The sequence below is a fragment of the Protomyctophum bolini genome (assembly GCF_963924005.1).
Source record: "Protomyctophum bolini genome assembly, chromosome: 3".
Classification (NCBI taxonomy): domain Eukaryota; kingdom Metazoa; phylum Chordata; class Actinopteri; order Myctophiformes; family Myctophidae; genus Protomyctophum; species Protomyctophum bolini.
The window spans coordinates 35,044,020-35,063,779 of NC_137864.1; the positions used below are offsets into that span (position 1 = coordinate 35,044,020).

The 19,760-nt window shown below is 42.5% G+C and overlaps 1 protein-coding gene across 3 annotated transcripts in view; it reads right to left on the bottom strand.

Moving 5' to 3' along the window:
• The window catches only part of rptor (regulatory associated protein of MTOR, complex 1), a 153,296-nt gene that overhangs the window by 65,732 nt on the left and 67,804 nt on the right, over positions 1 to 19,760 (bottom strand). For all 3 annotated transcript variants that reach the window (XR_013963856.1, XR_013963857.1, XM_080760133.1), the window contains exons 8-11: positions 11,546 to 11,605; positions 5,990 to 6,090; positions 4,741 to 4,885; positions 1,001 to 1,076 (exon numbers count right to left, since the gene is read on the bottom strand). Coding sequence is in view for 1 of the 3 variants with exons in the window: in XM_080760133.1 (XP_080616259.1) it covers positions 1,001 to 1,076; positions 4,741 to 4,885; positions 5,990 to 6,090; positions 11,546 to 11,605 (382 nt within the window). In the remaining 2 variants the exon portion in view is untranslated. The remainder of the gene's footprint in view (positions 1 to 1,000; positions 1,077 to 4,740; positions 4,886 to 5,989; positions 6,091 to 11,545; positions 11,606 to 19,760) is intronic.

Below are 19,760 nucleotides of genomic sequence, written 5' to 3' on the forward strand. Positions count from 1 at the left end.
GGGGAAAACGAAAAATAAAACAAGAATCCTAAAACCGTGCACCCGTTACACCATTATGTGGAATTATTCAACTGACTGCTTGCTCTCGCTTTCTTCTTTAACCCATTTAGGCCTGACGTCGAAATTTATAAAATGTCTTTTTTTTTTTTTTTTTTTTATAGCAGACCTACAAGTTCGTAGTGCGCCACTCGGTAGCACGCTATGAGCTTGTTGATCTGCTATTTTTCAATAGCTAAATTATAACATAATGTTTAAAACACCATACCGTAATATCTTTCACCGACAGATCCATCTATCTAAGCTTGCTTCTAATACGCTGTGCCCAAACTCGGGTCAACAGCCCAGTGACCACCAAAGACCACTTTATCAACCCCGCTGACCAAGTGATGCGTCAAACGTTACAGTTGACATTTTGACGTGGCATCTAAACGGGTCAGACAGCGATGGAGTGTATGTGTATGTGTGTGCATGATGAATCAGGGTAAATGTTGGAAAACACGCAGTGCTGACAGGAAGTGATAGGGCAGGCACTCTGGGCCTGGGTAATGAAAAGATGAAAGAGGTGAGGTGAGACGAACAGCGATTTATCACGGGACCCCCCAACCCCAGCCTCCCCCCACCAAACAATCTCTCTCACACACATTCATGTTCCTGCACGAATGCACACGCTTGAAGAAGGGTGCTTTATCTTACTGCTGGAGTGACGCAATGATGTCTTGTTTTTTGGGATGGCGCGCGCGCGCACACACACACACACACACACACACACACACACACACACACACACACACACACACACACACACACACACACACACACACACACACACACACACACACACACACACACACACACACACACACACACACACACACACACACACACACACACACACACACACACACACACACACACACTCTCTGAAGGCAGTGCCCTCTTCAATGATGGTAGGGAGTTGTGAGAGGCAGATGTCCACTGCCACACACACACACACACTTACTCTGAAGGCAGTGCCCTCTTCAATGATGGTAGGGAGTTGTGAGAGGCAGATGTCCACTGCCAGGTCCCACGCTTGCCTGGACAGAGATAAGACACACAAATAGCATTATGAGATACAACATACAGAATAAATTAACCTCTCTCGCACAGAAACAAAGAGGAATGTCAAAATACCTGCAAAGAAATAATGCGCACACACACACACACACACACACGCACGCACACGCACGCCCCCCCCCCCCCAGGGTCTTAGGGAGGGCAGTAGTGAGTCTTTGATCCTTTCTTAAACCTCAGCATTCTCTCATGGTCATCATATCTAATTCATAGGGTTACATAACACACATCAAGCATGGTACATTCTGCTGCTCTCCTCTGGCAGGATACTGCAGGGTTCTGGGGCTCAAGGGGGTTTCTTCCACTCACTTAGCTTAGGGTTATGGTCTACGTGCTGCACGGCACGCTACCCAATGTAATGTAAAGTGATGCGTTGACGTTAGGCTCATCCTTTTCATGAGCGCAAGAGGCTTCCCCCACATATACTGTAGGTTAGAGTGGAATTGTGGGATCTAGCTTATCTACTCTCATGTAATGTATGACATCATGACAGACACATGGCACATCTCAGATGGTTTTAGACTTGTCATTCACAGATTCCCCTGATGAATGTTATGGCCCGTACACACTGCACGAAATTTGCTGTCGGGGATCATTTTTGGCGCTCGCCGACAAAACTCCCGATCTGACGCAAGATCGGGCTTTGATCGCGTGTGAAAGGAGAAGATCCAGTGCCGATAAAAGCACTCACCGACGCCTTCCCGACCCGTTCTGAATATCTAGCAGGTTTGATATTTGGCTCACTTGCCGACTGGACATCATACAGTATGAACTGGGTTGGACCGCGTCCCGAGAAATCCAATGAGAGCACAACTTCACAAGACAGCTGCATGTGCCCACTGCTCACAGCCTCTGTCTGTCTGTCTCGATAGATGACCAGATGATAATATATTGGTAGCTATATTAGCTGTTACACACTTGAATAATGTTGATAAACCGCATCGTTCAACGCTGCAAACCTTTGGACCTCGTGCGCTCTGTGTGTGTGTGTGTGTGTGTGTGGGGGGGGGGGGGGGGGGTGCATGTGCGCACACATACGGAGAGAGACAGAGAAGTATTTTATGAAAATCAAGATGTAACGTCCTGCCTCACTATAGCGCATGTAGGCTACGCTATCACAAACATTTCACCCTGTGTGTGTGTGCATGCAGAGAGATAGAGAGGCGTATCCTGTGTCGGTCTCGGGTCTCGCGCTTGTATGTGAGATATCAAAATGAATTGGAATCAAAACAAATGATGCATGTAGCCTACTGTATATAGTATATATGTATCGGATCTGTCATCTTGGTGAACTCTTGCCGTGTGTGATGCCTAGTCGGCTATCAATCGTTTAGTGTGAAAGCCTTTAAGCCACACAGATATAATGAGTCGATTTAAAAAAAGACTCCTGTAGTGTGAAATACACAACGATCTGATGACTTGCCGACAACTTTAAAACTCCTACAGTGTGTAGGGGCCATTATTGGTGTGTACGACCCTTCCTATTCTATGATGTTTTAAAGTGGTAACACACCATGAGTCAGAGTGAGGTGGTCACAACAAGAAGGTTAAAGTGGTAACACACCATGAGTCAGTCACAACAAGGTTAAAGTGGTAACGCAATACCAAAGTCCTCAACAAACTACAGAGATATATATAAAACATTCCACTGCCAGCCCAATCACCAGAACCCACCTCAGAAAGAAAACCCACGACACCAGTCCTCCATGACCTTCACTGACTAAAATACACAATAGATTTCAAAATACTGATCACAATGACCCGGACGGTTAGCTCAACGGTCTGGGCACCTAGGCTACTGAGCCGGACGGACGGCGTGCCGCGGGTTCGACTCCCGACCCCGACGGCCTTTGCCGCATGTCTTCCCCCCCCATCTCTCTCCCCATTTCCTGTCAGACTACTTTCATCCTATCAATAAAGACAGAAAAAGCCCCCAAAAACTGTATCTCTCTGACCTCCTCCACCAATGTACAATACAGAATTACACCCTATAATTGTATGAAGTGACAAAGTTCATTCCGATTCTTCCATGTTCTGGTTATTTAGTGTAGTGTGGGTGTGTTGCTTTGGAGATAAGTAACAAATCCACCATTATTGGTTTGGAAGATCTTCAGAGGATGCCCAGCTCCATCTGTACATGAATGGTAGGGGGAGAGAGAGAGAGCGAGAGCGAGAGAGAGAGAGAGAGAGAGAGAGAGAGAGAGAGAGAGGCTGCTAATGAGAACTGACACGCTCACAGAGAGGAGCCTGGTGCAGTGGTGCACTGTGAGTTGACAGCATTAGCCTGATGGTGACTGACTGCCAACAAAAATGAGTTTCTCGTCACGAAGCTTATGTGTGTATAGGCTTTAACCCCTTTTGGGTGGGAACCCCTTTTGGTGTTAGCATTGAAAAATAACAGATCTACAAGTTCATAGCGCGCCAAGTTTGTAGGTCTGCTATTTTTGAAAATTCGAATAACGACTGACGTCGTCGTCCCACCCGATAAGTTATTAAAAATAAAACTAACTACAAATTTCACAATATAGCTGAAAGCTAGTGAAAATAGGTAGGTTGTTTCGCTCGGGCATGCCTCATGAACCGCAATGCCTCACTGTCAGAGTGCCTGCCTTATTTTCAAGTGATTTAAAAAGTGCACGCGTTGTAAAACCTTGCTTATACGCATGTAGAGTGAACCAAAACAACTGGCCTGATGACTGGCCTGGGAATGGCATACACACAACTCTATTCCAAACCATTTGAATATCAATGGCAGTTTCTGTACGGGAACAAGCATCAATCATTAAATCCCTTGTTTGTACCAGGTGGCCTCCCCTGCTCTAACACTTTAGATTTTTCAAACTTTATCCATCTATCCAATGTGGCCTTCTTTTGCTGCCACATCACATTTGTAATGTCCACTCTGTCTGTGTTCATCCATCTCCATCTTTCTAGGTCTCCAGAAGTGCTCCCCCTTTCTCCTAACCCCAGTGTGTGTGTGTGTGTGTGTGTGTGTGTGTGTGTGTGTGTGTGTGCATGCGTGCGTGCATCAAAAGGCACTTTTGCACATTTGATGGCAAAAAATCCAATTCACCTACACCTACATTACAAATAATGTGCCTGTAGGAGAAAAGTGAGACTCTTGCCGGCTTATAGACACCTGCCGCGAGAATCACTTTTGTTTTATTTACTGATGCCAGGGAAGTTATACAAAAATACGTAGCTCCACAGGCAGGAGGGGGAGAGAGAGAGCATCTTTCAACACAAGCCAGCTAATGAGTGGGAGGGATAGAGGGAGGTATTTGTTAAAGTACAAGAGATAGTGGGTGAACTGTTTGTGTATCTAAAGGGAGATGGATAATGGTGTGTTTGTCACACTGTGGAGGATTATGTGAAGTCACTGGACAATGTGGTGTTTTCTTCACTCTATCACGTGTGTTTATATAATACCAGTAATGAGACTGTGTGGGAGAGACAAACGAGTTCTCAGGTAATGAGAAGCATTGCGACTGAGTCACAAGAAAAACAAATCCTGAGCGTACAGAATATTACTGTTAATATTCTAAATGTCTTGTGTCACTTGTGTGTGACCGTGTTTTGCCTGTGCAGAATGGGCATGTGTGTGTGGTGTGTGTGTAGTGGTCTTACCACATGGCATGCATGTATGTAGGAGGCAGGCGCGGACTGCTGACCGGCGTGCAATTGTAAGACCTCATAATCCTCTCGGCCAATAGGAAATTGCGAAACAAGCTGGCCACAAGCAGGTCCTGACGGAACAACTTCTGAAACAGATCTAGAGGGGGAGAATTGTGTATGAGATTGCGAGAGAGAGAGAGAGAGAGACAGAGTGAAACACTTTTTTCACCGATAAACACGGCATAAAAATGAAATAAAGATTAAGCCATGACGACTAAAACTATGTCTAAATATACTGACAATTTCATCTACAGATCAAAACTGGCATTGTGAGCTTGTAGATTTCAGCATGCAACCAAGTATAAAATCTGCCATTACATTGCTATCGAGGCCTGCAAAAAATGCATTTTTGTTGCCAAAAAACAATTGTAGATTTAGTCGACTAAAACTAGACTAACACTAAAACAGTTCAGATGACTAAAATATGAGACTATATTTTAATTCTAAAGACTGACTAAACTAAAATCTAAATTTGCTGCCAAAATAGACACTGGATGCGAGTGAACACATTAAAAATATATATTGTAATTATGCCCAATTAGCACCCGACAGATGATGAAAGGTAAATGGAGGAATCACAGTGACATGCTCTTAAAAGCAGGAGTAGAATAAGCAGAAAAGGGAAGCAGCCTTTGGGGATGTACAGTAAAAGGAAATGATGACATTGCTCAGTGCATTTACTACAAGTAATTCATTTTAATGGCGTCCGAGGCCAATCCATATGATATGAGAATAATTCAAGTGTGAGTGAGTGAGTGTGTGTGTGTGTGTGTGTGTGTGTGTGTGTGTGTGTGTGTGTGTGTGTGTGTGTGTGTGTTCGCTCGTGCGTGCGTGCAAACTGTCTGTGATTGTCACATAGTATGTGAAATCCAGTGCTACTTTGTGTCTAAAGCGTCTGATAGTCAATGTACCAGTTATATGAATATGAATATGATTTAGCATTTGTTTGTGTGCGTGCGATTTGGATCAGTTGCAACATGCCATCATTATGAGGATTGCCTGTGATGTAGTCTGTTTCATCAACAGCAAAGCTCAGGGGAGGCCCCTCTAGACAGCTTACACACTTGTTAGTGTTAGCACAGTGCTATTGTCACTGTGATATGGCATTCCTGAGGGAAGTCTTTAAGTGTGTGTGGGTGCATTGCATGCAAAAGTGTGTGTGTGTGTGTGTGTGTGTGTGTGTGTGTGTGTGTGGCCTCACCTCGGGGCAGAACGTTCCAGGCAATGGTGTCTGTGATGGCCGTGAAGATCCAGTTGAGCTCTCCCAGAGGAGTGCGTCTGTCGTTCAGTCTGCCAGGGATTCTGTTGCACAACAAATAAGACAGATGGCACTGGGTCAGCAATACTGGCTACATTAAAAGCTGTGCAGTTGGAGCACTTCGGGGGACATCGGTCGCTCTAATGTGATTTAATCAACACATCTTGAGAGGTGTCTGATCCAGGGTGATGTTCAAGTAAAGCCACGTGACCGGTTGGAGGTGTAACTGACAGACGATTATTAGTTGAAAGCGTTCTCACCACGGTGTGTGGAACCCATAGAGTTCTATATAAACTAGAGAGCGGACAGCCCCACCCCCAGCTATTGATTTCAATGGAAGTTGCTCAGTGGCGTTTGAAGCGACCGGAAGAACGCTCTACTTCCACATTTTCTTTTCTAGATTTTCACATTTTTTTATCACCAAAGTTTGGTGCCTAAAATGCCGAAGTGCTAACCTCCATGAACGTGCCTGAATTCATGGACGAGCGTTCTGTGTTAAAACCCAGCTGTGCGCGCTTTTGCACACGCATGTGTTTTTGCCTGCCTGCAGTACCAGCTTTGGCCAGGGTAGTACTGTACATTCAGAGTCCTGCAGCCACCATTATCTACAGTAACTCAAAGCAACATAACAATCTCTGCTGCAGCTGTTGAGTCCCATTCTTGGCAGGTGAATGCCTATTACCAGTGGTGTAAAGTAAATTTACTCAAGTACTGTACTTGCAGTAAGGACAGCTTTGAGGTACTTTAATTGTACTTTACTTGAGTATGCAAATAATGTTTTTCTATACTTTAATAATAATAATAATAATAATAGCTCAGATTTATATAGCGCTTTTCTAAATACCCAAAGCGCTTTACAAGGGAACACTAGGAACAGACTTTAAGAGAAAAGGAAAAAAAAGTAAAACATAACAGATACAGGGTTAAAAAGATAAAAGGATAAACGAGACGTCAACTGGGGAAACTTTAAACTTCTACCCCACTACATCTCAGGTAAATTTTGTGCTTTTTACTCCACTAAAATTATTTGAAACAGTTAGTTACAATTAACTTTATAGATTTAGATTATTATGCATTATACATCAACCACTTAAGCCTTATTTTATACTATTTCAATTCGACTCAGCTCAGCTTGAAAAAAGTGAGCATTTTGGTGGTGCAAGTCAAGTCAGTGGTTCCCAGGTCACCACTGAAAATAACCTTTTCATCCACGGCACCCTTGAACTACATTGTTACGTCATAACACCTTTTATTTTATTAACCGGGACTTTTACTTGTAAAAGTAAAAATCACACCCGTGTGAACAGAGTGGTGCAACCCCCCCCCCCCTCTCTCTCTCTCTCTCATTAGCAGGCAACAGTGCAGCACTCTCTCTCTGTTTCTGGCACAACAGCGCCCCTACTGGTACTAATAGTCATACTCGTGCTCATTAACCAACACGGACATTGCTGGTTGTAGGAGTGGTTGCACCACTCAAAAAATAAAAAGATGGATGAACAGACAGATATGTAGAACGTGGTACTGTAGCTACTCTATTATGCAACTGGAATCATTCTGAATGTGGCTAGGCATTTCAACACTAAGGGAAGTACTCTTCTATAGAGGTATGTGATTCTGAAAACGAATTCTGAGAAAAGTATGTGGCTATATTCAGACATGAGGGGTAGTCGTGATTGTCTCGCACTGGCATTGTGTCAAGATTTGTGGTGGTTTCGCGTGGAAAGGAGAGACAGGGGTGGGAATTGTGGGACAGACGGCAAAGACAAAGACAGTTTATTTTTGGACACAGCCTGTCTAATTCCCTGCATTCTGTGTTATGCAATAGATTTTATAACAAACAGAGAAAGGAATGTCTGGGATAGCATGTTCTTCTCACCGCGCCAACTCTACGGGGGATGTCATGGACATACTGAACTGTGTGGGTGGAATGTGAAGGTATGTTTTGACTTGTTATATTGTCTGTGTGGCTGTGTGTCTGTGTGTCTGTCTGTGTGTGCGTGTGTGTGTGTGTAGTTTGATTTCAGCATGTTTTACTCCCATGCCCAGTTGCACACCATGGGAGAAGTCGGATTTTCACCATGGGAATTCTTTCCACCCAATGCATGTTACAGTCAGAATTTGGGACACTGTCATTGCTCCAATAAAATCACTGATCAAAATAATAAAAATCAACAAATAATAATAATTACCCATCCGTTACTACATGTGAAGGGCACAATACTGGGTTTAAAAACACAGCTGAAACATGAAGTGGAGGCTATCAAATCCCGCAATTTCCTTCTTCCCATTGCGCTGCAACGTAACTAGGATGAAATTCTAGTATATATATATATATATATATATATATATATATATATATATATATATATTATAGTCACTGTCAGATGGAAACCATGTATGTGCAAAACCGTTTAAATTATTTAAAATAGTGAAAAAAGCCGATCTACAAGCTCATGTTGTGAGATACAGTCTACTACTACCTAAAAATATAGAAATATGGAGAAATATATGCAGGTCTCTGCTTGACAGCAACAATTGTGTACGTGTGTGTGTGTGTGTGTGCGTGTGTGTGAACTTAACTTTTTTTGATTGTTCATGAACCATGAAAACACTCACTGCTAGCGTTCAGCAAATATGAAATCCCTATACCGTTAGTGTAGTACTACTACCATTTCTCACAAGCATCATGTACCCCATATAAACACCAGCGCTCACTCGCATACAGTATGCGTGTGCAGTGTGTACACTCTCACAGTACCCACCAAAACAAGCACTAAAATAATGAAATTTGAGTTTACAGCATTGCATAACTCAGACAGCTTGAAAGAAAAGACAGCCGTGGGCATTCAACAAGGTTGCACGACTCTCTAAAATCTATCTTTAGACAGACTGGTTGATACCATACAGCCATCCTGAAGAAGTCCAAATTAAAAAAGGTTGTGGTGGTGGTGGTGTGTATCTAATCTAATCTACATGCATGCAGTGCAGATTGTAGCGCCATGTTAGATGGCAAGTGTGGCATCACTGAGACAGGAGTGAGCAGGTAAATGAGTTTAGAGACATTTCTTTCATTTTATGAGCTCTGGGACCAAACTCCATTATTTAAATCTGGTGAACATTAAGCTGAGTCAACACTTAGCTCTCTGGATGAGTGCTGGAACACACAATGTTGTGGGGGGGGGGGGGGGGAGAGAGAGAGAGAGAGAGAGAGAGAGAGAGAGAGAGGGGAAGGAGGGAGAGAGAGACAGACTAGGCATTTATGGTAAGAGGGACAGGCTGGACATGCTGGAAATGTTGTCATGCAGTCAAGTTTGGGACAGCTGAAACTAACCTTTTATGTACATTTATAGTACATCAGTACATATAGTAGGCCTACTTCAGATGTTATCTGTGCTTTTCAATATCACGAATATTTGAAGGCACCTTACGGATAGTGTGTTCAATACTCCTGCACTGAGATCTCTATCCCAACCCACACTCACTGCTTCTCCTAAATCCAGTCTTATCAGTACGCCGGCCTCCAATGTGTGTTTGAGGTGGACAGCCTGGCACGACAGTGGTAGGCGAGGACACCATTTTATCAGAGGTAGCAGAATCTGTGTGCCTAGAGGCGGATGGAGAAAAAGCCTGGCTGTCATGTGCTCCCCGCATACAGACCGACTCAATCCCAAGGTTTTCTGGGTCAACAGCATTGACCAAGAGTTCATTTCATTTTTGTTCGGTATTTTATCTTTTCTCCTCTGAGATGGCAAGAGAAAGGAAGGGAGGTTAAAAGGCTTGGGCTGGATTTTCTGATATGGTTCCTTGGACAGGGGGACTTTAGCAGTAATCACTATCTTCGCAAACCGAAGTCTGAGAACTGTCAAATATGTTTTTTTTAATGTTTTCTTTAGTTCAAATGTATCTGTGCCCCATCTCTTCAACCGACACAGTAACTTTCAGATTCAACACTGTCAGACTGCATTTGAGCTGAGAAAAAATGAATGGTGGTGACGAATGCCCATACAGTTATGCAATACCAAGTATTTAGTATAGTACCCATTATAATAGTAACAAAGGGAGTCTATCAACGCGCCTCAAGCCTGAAACGGCTGATCCGGTGCTTCACAGGTGCAAGGACATCATGGGTTGCATTAGGAGAAGAGACTGGAGCAGCATGGACAAGGACATCATGAGTTGCATAAGGAGAAGAGACTGGAGCAGCATGGACAAGGACATCATGTGCTGCTCCATTATAATAGTACTTTGAGGCCAGTCTATGACATCAACTCAATACTATGACGACATATTGATGACATCAGTGATTACTACACGTGGACATAAAAGGACACAGACAGACAGACAGAACTCCTTACAGTAAATGAGCATTAAAGGGCCTTTCATTGCTGGTGCAAATTCGGCACAACACACTCTGGGATCCTTGAGATCTGTCAGTCACCCATTAATCAATGTGTTATATTAGGTATACCGGTATGTTTATTTACTTATAAAATAAGTAGAGATAATAAGTGAACTGTTTTGAACATGTTTGAAGAAAGGTGCATAGAGGCAAAGTAGGGCACACTCAGTAAGTACATTCTGGACAGAATCCTAGAACTTGCAAATGTACAATAGCAAGAGATAAGAGAGGCTGCAGACCAAAGAGAGAACACATGAAATGTGGATCTGCTTGCGTCACTGGTCCCATTCAGAGTGGCACAAGCCTTCGGCCAAACACTAATTATCCTCTTGAGGAGGACACTGCTGTATTTTCAAATATAAAATGGTGTGTGTGTGTGTGTGTGTGTGTGTGTGTCTGTGCGCGTGCGTGTGACGTGCGTGCGTCGTGCATGCGCACACACAACCTGTCATGATGCCAATGCCAAAAGTGCCTCCCTGTGAGACGCAGGAGAGTGCAGCTTTAGTCAGACTGTTAATAATGGGCAAAAATATATAAAATAATGGGCATAGACATAAAAGTAAATTAAAAAAGCCTTGCTGAAACATAAAATGACAGATGCCAACTGATGTTAGTTGCAATACAGAGTGTGAACAGTCGTGTTTAATGTGAATCCTTTTCAGACAATACAAGAGCGGGAAAAGCCGCCTCCAAATGTTCTGATAAAGTGCTACTTTATGACATCGATATCGAGTACAAATATCAATCTGTGACTATGTGTGCCTAAGAGCAAGAGATGTTCTGTTGGCAGTCGGCACAGCCGAGAAGAAATAAGAGCTTTATTGAAGAAAAGTATGGTGTTAAATCTGCCACATTCTACTGCTACACAGGCTGTGTGAGGGGAGAGACAAAAGGGAGGGAGTATTATGCCCCGAGGACTGAAAACAACAGAGGGTGAACTGGGTGTGAGACAGAGAGAGAGAGAGAGAGAGAGAGAGAGAGAGAGAGAGAGAGAGAGAGAGAGAGAGAGAGAGTAATTACTATCTGAGAGGGCACTCCAACAAGAGAGAAATGGAGAAACAGAGAGAAACAAGTACAGAGCACTATGGTGAAGAGCTTACTTTTCAATGAGGTCTAGTGTCACACCTGGTACCAGTTTGGCACTCTTCTGCATACAAAACCTAGAGGGGGGAGAGAGAGAGAGAGAGACACAGGCATTAATAAAAGCATTACAACCGCACTGCCCAGTGCCTATAATAAAACCATTTGTGAAGGGGGAACACAAAATGAACTGGAAAAAGACGTTTGAAAGTCTAAGATGCTAAGCAACATGTCCTTGGACTACTTAGGTTCTTCTAACTCATACATATCTACCATTCATTGGCAGTCTTAATACATTCGTCTTCAGTTCAGGCTCGGAACTATTCCAAGCCTGAACTGAGGACGAATGCATTTAGACTGCCAATGAATGGGAAGCAAAGAGGGCCGGGTCATAAAGAATCAGTCGTCATATTTCTTACAGTAAAGGTCCGGTATTCAAAATGTATTTGGGTAAAAGTACAAAAGTATTGGCATCAAAATATACTTAAGTACTAAAAGCTAAAGTACACATTTTGCACAATGTCCCATTTCACAGGTTTTCAGATGTATAAACCTTTAGAAAATAGCAGATCTACAAGCTCACAACACGCATTGTGAGCTTGTAGAAAGAATATATAGGAAGTGGTTAATGTATGTTTTACAAAGTAACATTGTAGTGGAGTAAACATATTAGGTACAATATTACCCTGAGAAGTATAGAAATTAGAAAATACCTCCAGTAAAGTGAAACTATCTCAAAAGAACAATACTTGAGTAAATCCTTAGTTACTTTCCACCACTGGAGAAAGGCATGCTACGGCACTGCTCTGGGTTTGGTAGACAGTAGACACCAGGACGAAAAAAAGATAAACGTGTGTGAGATAATAAGCATGCCATATATGTGGTGTATGGTCTTGTAAGCAGGTTTCTGTGTGTTCCGGTCTGTCAAACCTCACACTACAGAAAGCAAAGTGGTCCATTGTACAACATAACATCAGAATTTGTCTATAATATACAATAAAAGTATAAGAATATATATACTGTATAAGCACTGGTGAGGTGAACAAAGAATTACCTTCCAAACTCCAAACATTAATAAATTCAGTCCACCTGCCCTTTGAGATAAGCCAACAGGCCTTCAGTAAGCCCAGAAATGGACACGGTGGGAAATTATTAAATTAACACTAACTACCAGCCACATGCTGGTAAATGTTACCAGTGGTCAGTAATTTGTCTGGTCCAGATGTCTGCTATAACAGACATATGGACAACTAACCACTAGGGTTTTTTTAATCACTTTGAAAATAGTGAAAGTCACAGATGAGTTTTGGAAATGTTGGACACTGGTTAATGGATATAAAACAACTTCAGCACTACCATATGGTATTACAAGGCAAGTATAGAAAGTCCCTGCCTGTTTGTATTGACATTGCATATGGCACCCAAAATAACATAATGTTCTATTGAGGAACAGTACATTATCAGACAGAGACAGGGACACAGAGCGTTCACCATGTGCACAGGTCGTTCTGAACATCTACACAATCACTATAGTGATAGTGTCACACCTCATAAAACACCACGTGATGCGCATTGGGAACATCTCCCTCAACCCAGTTGCAACTCATTTCCTATCTATGATTTCCATTATCAATTAGGTTAAAAGGTAAATGTTTATGATTTAATTTCATCAATATTTTTTGAAAACTCTGGTTTCAGGGACGACCTGGAATCGAGGAATTGGAAGGTTATCGTCACGTGCAACCCGTTAGCAAATACTGTAACAACAAAACTTGTTTTCTTCCATTTCTATCAGTGGGTTCTGCAAGACACAGCCCTAGACATAAACTATATTTATTATAAAGTTTAGACTTAAGTGACAGACAGAACAAAGAGTAGTGCGGGAGGAGACTGCCTCAGCTAGAGTGAGTTCCCACTCGACCCCTACGCAGGGACAGATCGATTCCATGGAGCAAGGTAGAGAATGAGATGGAGAACTGGAGAAATACGGCAGAGGCTGAGGACAGAAGCGATAGATATACAGAGGGGAGAAAGACATAGTTATTGAAACAGGTGATGATTGTTTTTAAGCGCTCACAAGATGTACAAACTTTTGATGTGGATTCCAGAAAGGGAAAGGCAAGGTCAGAGAAGGGTAATAATAGGAGGATTAAGTTATTGTATGTAGAGTAAACTGAAATGTGCCCCGGCCCAGATTGAGACACCTTTCGGATTTGTGAACAGAGGGGGAATAATACATATACGGTAACGGTAGACACATATTATATTAGAAAATCTCTGCATTCAGAAGTGTTGGAACATCCTCAACACAGTAAATGCCCCCAGGCATCGCTACCACTGGGCTGCACTCTTCATCATTTCAACTATAATATCTTCCTCCTAAATGGACATTGGCTGTTGATCCGACGCTCACCTAAATATTATCCTTGAACTATTCAGTCCCAGAGCTCTTTAGTCTCCCTTTTTATTCTTCAAATGCATTTATTTTCCATGGCAAAGAAAGTGTTAAAAAAAGACTTGCAGAAAATCTTGCAACATTATTTCATCATAAGCTCTTGTTACTACTTTGCATTGGTTACATTTTTATAAAACTCTCAAGAGTGAAACACACAGACTTCTCCCTATTTTGGGCATGTCATTATAGGTGAGCAAAAATGTTCTCCCAAAAAGATTTTCCAAAATCTTTCGAAAATACAAGCTCACAACGCCACATCGCGGCATATGACACTGTCACAATAGGGCACTGATGAAAAAACTAAGCTGAAGAAAATAAGAATACTGTTACACATGAACTATTAAAACGAGAGACTTTCTACTTTAAAGGTCACCTTTAATCGAAACACTGTATATCATTGGCCCATTCAACATAAGTATCCTGAGGTAAACCCTTCTTTTTTCCTTACCTAATCGTCAACTCAAGACACTAAACTAGTCAGCTAATGTGGGAGAGATGTTGCGTAATGCCCTCCCTCTGTAGTTCACCCCAGGTGAACTACAGAGGTACGAGTAGTCGAGTACGACAGGTACTGTATGACAGGATTAATTTGCATTTCATTCATTAAGTAGATACTCTGGAACAAGGGAACAATGTGTTGATTATCTTCTTTCAACCAAGTGCAGGTACAAGACATGAGGGTAGAGGATGAGCTGTGCTTGTTCTTGAATTTAATGAGGTGCATTAAATTCGTGTCCGTGTACTGTGTATGCAGGGGCACAAAAGACAAAAAGGATAATATGATTTTATTTTGTGGGCTCTCACGGACACCTAGTTCATTATGAATGTGTCTGTACTGTACGATTACACAAGTACAGTACCACGTCTAGTTAAATAGGGAAGTTTAAGGTCACTCTCCTACACAATTAAAATGGCAAGAATGAGGACTGTGCACACATACACAGTGCAGAACAAACAATACAGAGTCCTCACATACAGTATACACACATGCACACATTCAGAGATTGGGATGAACCAGTCAATGACATGAAGACACTGTCACGCGTGCTGTACATAATGTACTGTGAAGTACCTAAACAGCAGGATGGGCATCGGAAGAGCGGACAGTAGTGGTTCAATAATGATTGACAGAAGCAACCACTTGCCAAGTCTTAGCCCTGCCCAGAACCAAGACACAGCCGTCTGCCAGTTCCCAGAACGAAATAGAGGAGGAGGGTACAGTATATGCACAAATCTCCACTAATGGTGATGATATGTTCTCCTCCTCCATTATTCCATTCTTCACCAAAGGCCCCTTTTGGCAATCTAATAAGCATTCTGGGCTTTGATTTCTTTATCCTTCATTTCTCTCTCTCTCTCTGTATACATCCCCATCGCCTCCATTTCCACACCCACCCCTAAGCATCCCCTGTCTAGCACAGCGTTGGGGAAATCCCCTGAAGCGGGTGCTCCATCAGTAATGATTTTCTGCTCGGCTGAACCACAGAAACCGTGCATGCACCTTCTTTTGCCCGCCACACTCTCTTTACCCCCTCCCTCCCTTATGTAAACCTCCTGCATTGGATTTCATTTAAGGTTTCAAGGCCAAGGAAAACCATCACATGTAAAGAAAGAAAAGCAGGCATTTTCTCTGGATACTGCCCTTGGTTAACGCAGTGGAAGAAGCGGCACACCAAAATAATAAATGCAAGAGTAGCTCAGATGCTATTTCTATTTTGTAACGCTTACGGGTTTCAGCAACAGCCGTCCTCGGATAAAAAAAGCCATCACATGTCAGAAAGACCCCGTTGACCTGACTATGTCCAGTTTTCTCTACATATCTCACTTTTGGGACTGCATGTTCTGTTCAGAATAAGACATTCCTTATTCAGCACAAGGAGGTATAAAGATTGGTAGATACATAATGTAACAGGACCAGAGACGGAAGGAAAGTGGAACATGAGATGGATAGAGGCATCACAGGTTGAAGGATGCAATGGTGCAAGGTCAGCTTGAAGCTGGACTGATCTTAGCCTCTGGGATCATAGGTGTTGTTTTCTAAGGGAAATAATCCTGGGCGAGCCCAGCAGGACAAGCGGTATAGGAGTGGGAGTGAACCTTGTATTTCGCTAACCAATAAAGGTGCAGAGGGGCGTCTCTCCAAATGTGGAGACGTCAGTGTTCTCCGCTGTGTGGCCGCTGGGAGCGGGGGGGGGGGGGGGGGGGCAGGCACATAGGTTGGTGAACCAATAGGAAGTCGGCGTTGGTTTCCAGCGCTAGTTTGAACTGCCCCTCCATGACCAGAAAAGCACAGGGCTCTCAGGCTAGACTGATTTATATAGAAAGAAGAAAGTGCCAGCACTCAATACATGATTTATCCCATTCTGACCTGAGATCAGATTCTAAAAATGTCTTCTACATCCTGACCGTTTTCTGAAAAAGCTATGTTTCTGTCAGTCGTTCTTCGATTTAAAAAAAATAGCAGACCTACAAGCTCGTAAGCGCGCCACTCGGTGGCGCGCTATGAGCTTGTAGTTCTGCTATTTTCCAATAGCTAAAGCATAACATAATGCCAACACCAAAAGGGGTTCCCGCCCAAAATGGGTTATTTACCTCTGACGGACAGACAGCGTTTCGTCGTATGTGGGCCTTTCCTCAGCGTTGTGACAAGACAACATGTAGTGAGGTATTTGTATGATAAAATCAAGCAAAAATTGAATACAGATATCAACTGTTATCACTAGACTGATTTAGACACAAGGCAAAGTTTGGCAGGTACGGAAAGTTTTCTGCAGTACGGCGTGTTATTACCACCTCCCAGTGGTATACAACTCCTTTATCTGTATCTCTGCTTTCTGGTTCTATCCCACAGGACAGGGCAAGAGGGGAATAGAATACCAGAGATAGTCATATCTCAAGATCACACACAGAATGGGAGGGCGAACTTCAACTTGTATGCGTCTTACTATTATGTAAAGTTTTTCACAGGATTCATTACATTAGGACTATATTTCATATTACTGATCCAAATAACACTGCTACTGTGTTACATTTGAACATGATTTGTTTATGTTTGTGACAGTAGATATTGTGACAGTAGATAAAGCGCTCTCTATTCTCTGTATGGGTTATAATGTCCATGTTAATTTTGTAGACTAAAACTATGTTGTTAGCTACGGTAGCAACAATCCAGGTATTTAGCAGTCAATGTGTGAATGTTAATTATGAAACAGCTCTCAATTTATTTATTTATTGCAAATGATAAAAGTAACAACAGTAGCACCCTGTGCCTGTGTGCATCTGTATTCTACACTATATCCTCTATATTCACTTAGTGGAAACTGGAAAATGTAATCATTGTTACTCCACTGGATTTTGGCAGTATGTGTGTGATTGTTAGAAAATTAATGATAACAGGTCTCCAAAGGGCATATTTGTGACATCATACTCATATCCATATACAATATTAATAGCATACCTAATACAACAGCCTCATTAAACCGAAGGTCATAAATAGAGCTGGAGTTTGAGATGAGGAAAAAAATGGAAATCGTTTAAGGCAGGGGTGACATTCCTACTGGCTTTGAAGGTATGGCCTAGAGGCATAATGTCCTTCACTCTCACAGATTGGGAGGCTCACCATTCTGTAAGCATGAACAATTGATTGAAGTTGAGCTGAAGACTTGATGAAAACATTGCTATGGCCATGAATCAGTGCACAGGGAATTCACAAAATGTTAGAATGCACAGTAGGTAATGAGCCAGGGGCACCACGTAGAGCTTATAAAATGCTGATGATGCATAGTGAGCGAGTTGTGTGGTGCATGTACGATGAGGCAGTCACTGGCAGACATGTGCATCGACCAAATGAGGATTCTCTTGCTGACATGCTCCTTCAATGGGGGAAACTTGGGAAAGAGATGAAGGGAACAGGCAGTGGCGACAGTGGAAGCATGAGACTGGTGTCAACAACCTGGTTGGTTCGTTACCTTTGAGAATGTTCTAAGCTCACTCTACTTTGACAAACTTCAGCTCTGTACTTTTGCGGTGTGACTTGATTTCTTGTTCAGTAGGCCAGAGAAGTACCACCACAAATGTATTTGTGTACGTTTTAAATATTTAACTTTTATTTTATATTGGAAGTCAAAGGGGCCCTGATCAGGCTGAAACCTTGCCACAATTTGGAGTCATTATGTCAAACATACGTCATAAATGACCCAACACCCACATTGGAGCCATGCAATTCCGTGGATACTGAGATACGTATGTACATATATTTTCAACTATTAAAAGCCATTTCCTGTCATACTGGTTAAATTTGCTTCCATAAACACAAAGACTGACCCTTATCTGTGCGTGCGGGCGTGCGTGAAGACACGTGTGCATGCGTGTTATGTTAGAGAATGGAGATGATGCAATCACCTTGCACCGTGCGCAAGCCCTAGCTGCTCAGTGTGTAATGCACAATTCATTGGCTGACGCAAAAACATCTCTTCTCTCCGTAAAGCTCAGCTACATCGTAACAGTCCTCCAATGATGGATAGATTAGACTACAGTATGTGTGTGATACTACCTACTATGTTTCTCAAATTTCTACTTTATATCTTTACATAATAGTGTATCAGAGGTGTGGCTGTTTTTAGATTTTTCCTTGGATCTGAAGACATTACTTCTACTGTAATTAATCTCTAGAAGTGATACTGTACATCAGGGGTTGACACTAACACCTGCCCACCTGCAAGGGGGAGGTAAATAAAATGGTAGGGCAGGTGAAATTTGCTACCAGCCAGCCCGTCAAGTGCACATTATGAGTGGGGATGCAACATATATTTGGGAGCACCAGTGTGGCTGTCCATAATTTGTGGTGTATGTCAAACAGGGGGTCTTGTAGGTTAATAAGTGTACTGTACATTTTGGGGTCCTTGCCATGAAAAAGTTTCCCTACCATGCATTTGCATTTGTAAGGCTATACTTTCATGTTCTAGTGTTGTTTTTATTCATAAAAAATATATAAAAAATGAATCATTAACACTTAGACTGCCGCCATTTATTGATAAATTAGGTCCTAATTCACGCCAGCATTTTTTTAATTTGAGCTCTTATTTTGAAAAGCCACATTTTGCCTCAACCGGAAGTGAGCTCATCTCTGCCAGCTTTACGTTGCCATGACAACCTTTGTTTACATGATCACATCATGCCGGGTACACTATAGACCTCCACAACGTCGGCTCGTGCCGTCAAAGAAACGCTGTTTTGACCAAAAATGCCATCTGGGACAAGGAATAGGAGATACAGGCGATTGAAAGAAACGGATAGAATGGATTCTTATGGCGACGACGAACTAAGATGAACGATCCAATGCTGTGCTAACAACACAGCTAGCTAACCGGCTAACGTAAGTAGCATTATGGCTCGATCGATCAAATGCACTATAAAACAACAATTGCCGAAGGGCTACGGCAATGGCGGCAAGCGTTTTATTAATGAATTGACATTAATCTAAGGCAATGGCGCGGAGGGTGTTAAAAGTATAATATAAAAGTTGAATATGACCTTTACTTGCCTGACGGGCAAGTGCCTCTGAGACCTTAGTGTCAACCCCTGCTGTACATTATGTTTTGTGAGAGCCTAGGCAGAACTATATAACCTGGGCCGAAATGGTGTGACAAATATATACAGTAATACAGTATGATTCCACTAAAGGTCTAAAATGCAATGATTTATGTGCAGGGGTTGACACTAAGGTCTCAGAGGCACCCGTCGGGCACTCAGGTCATGGCCACTTGCCCCCCGAAAATATT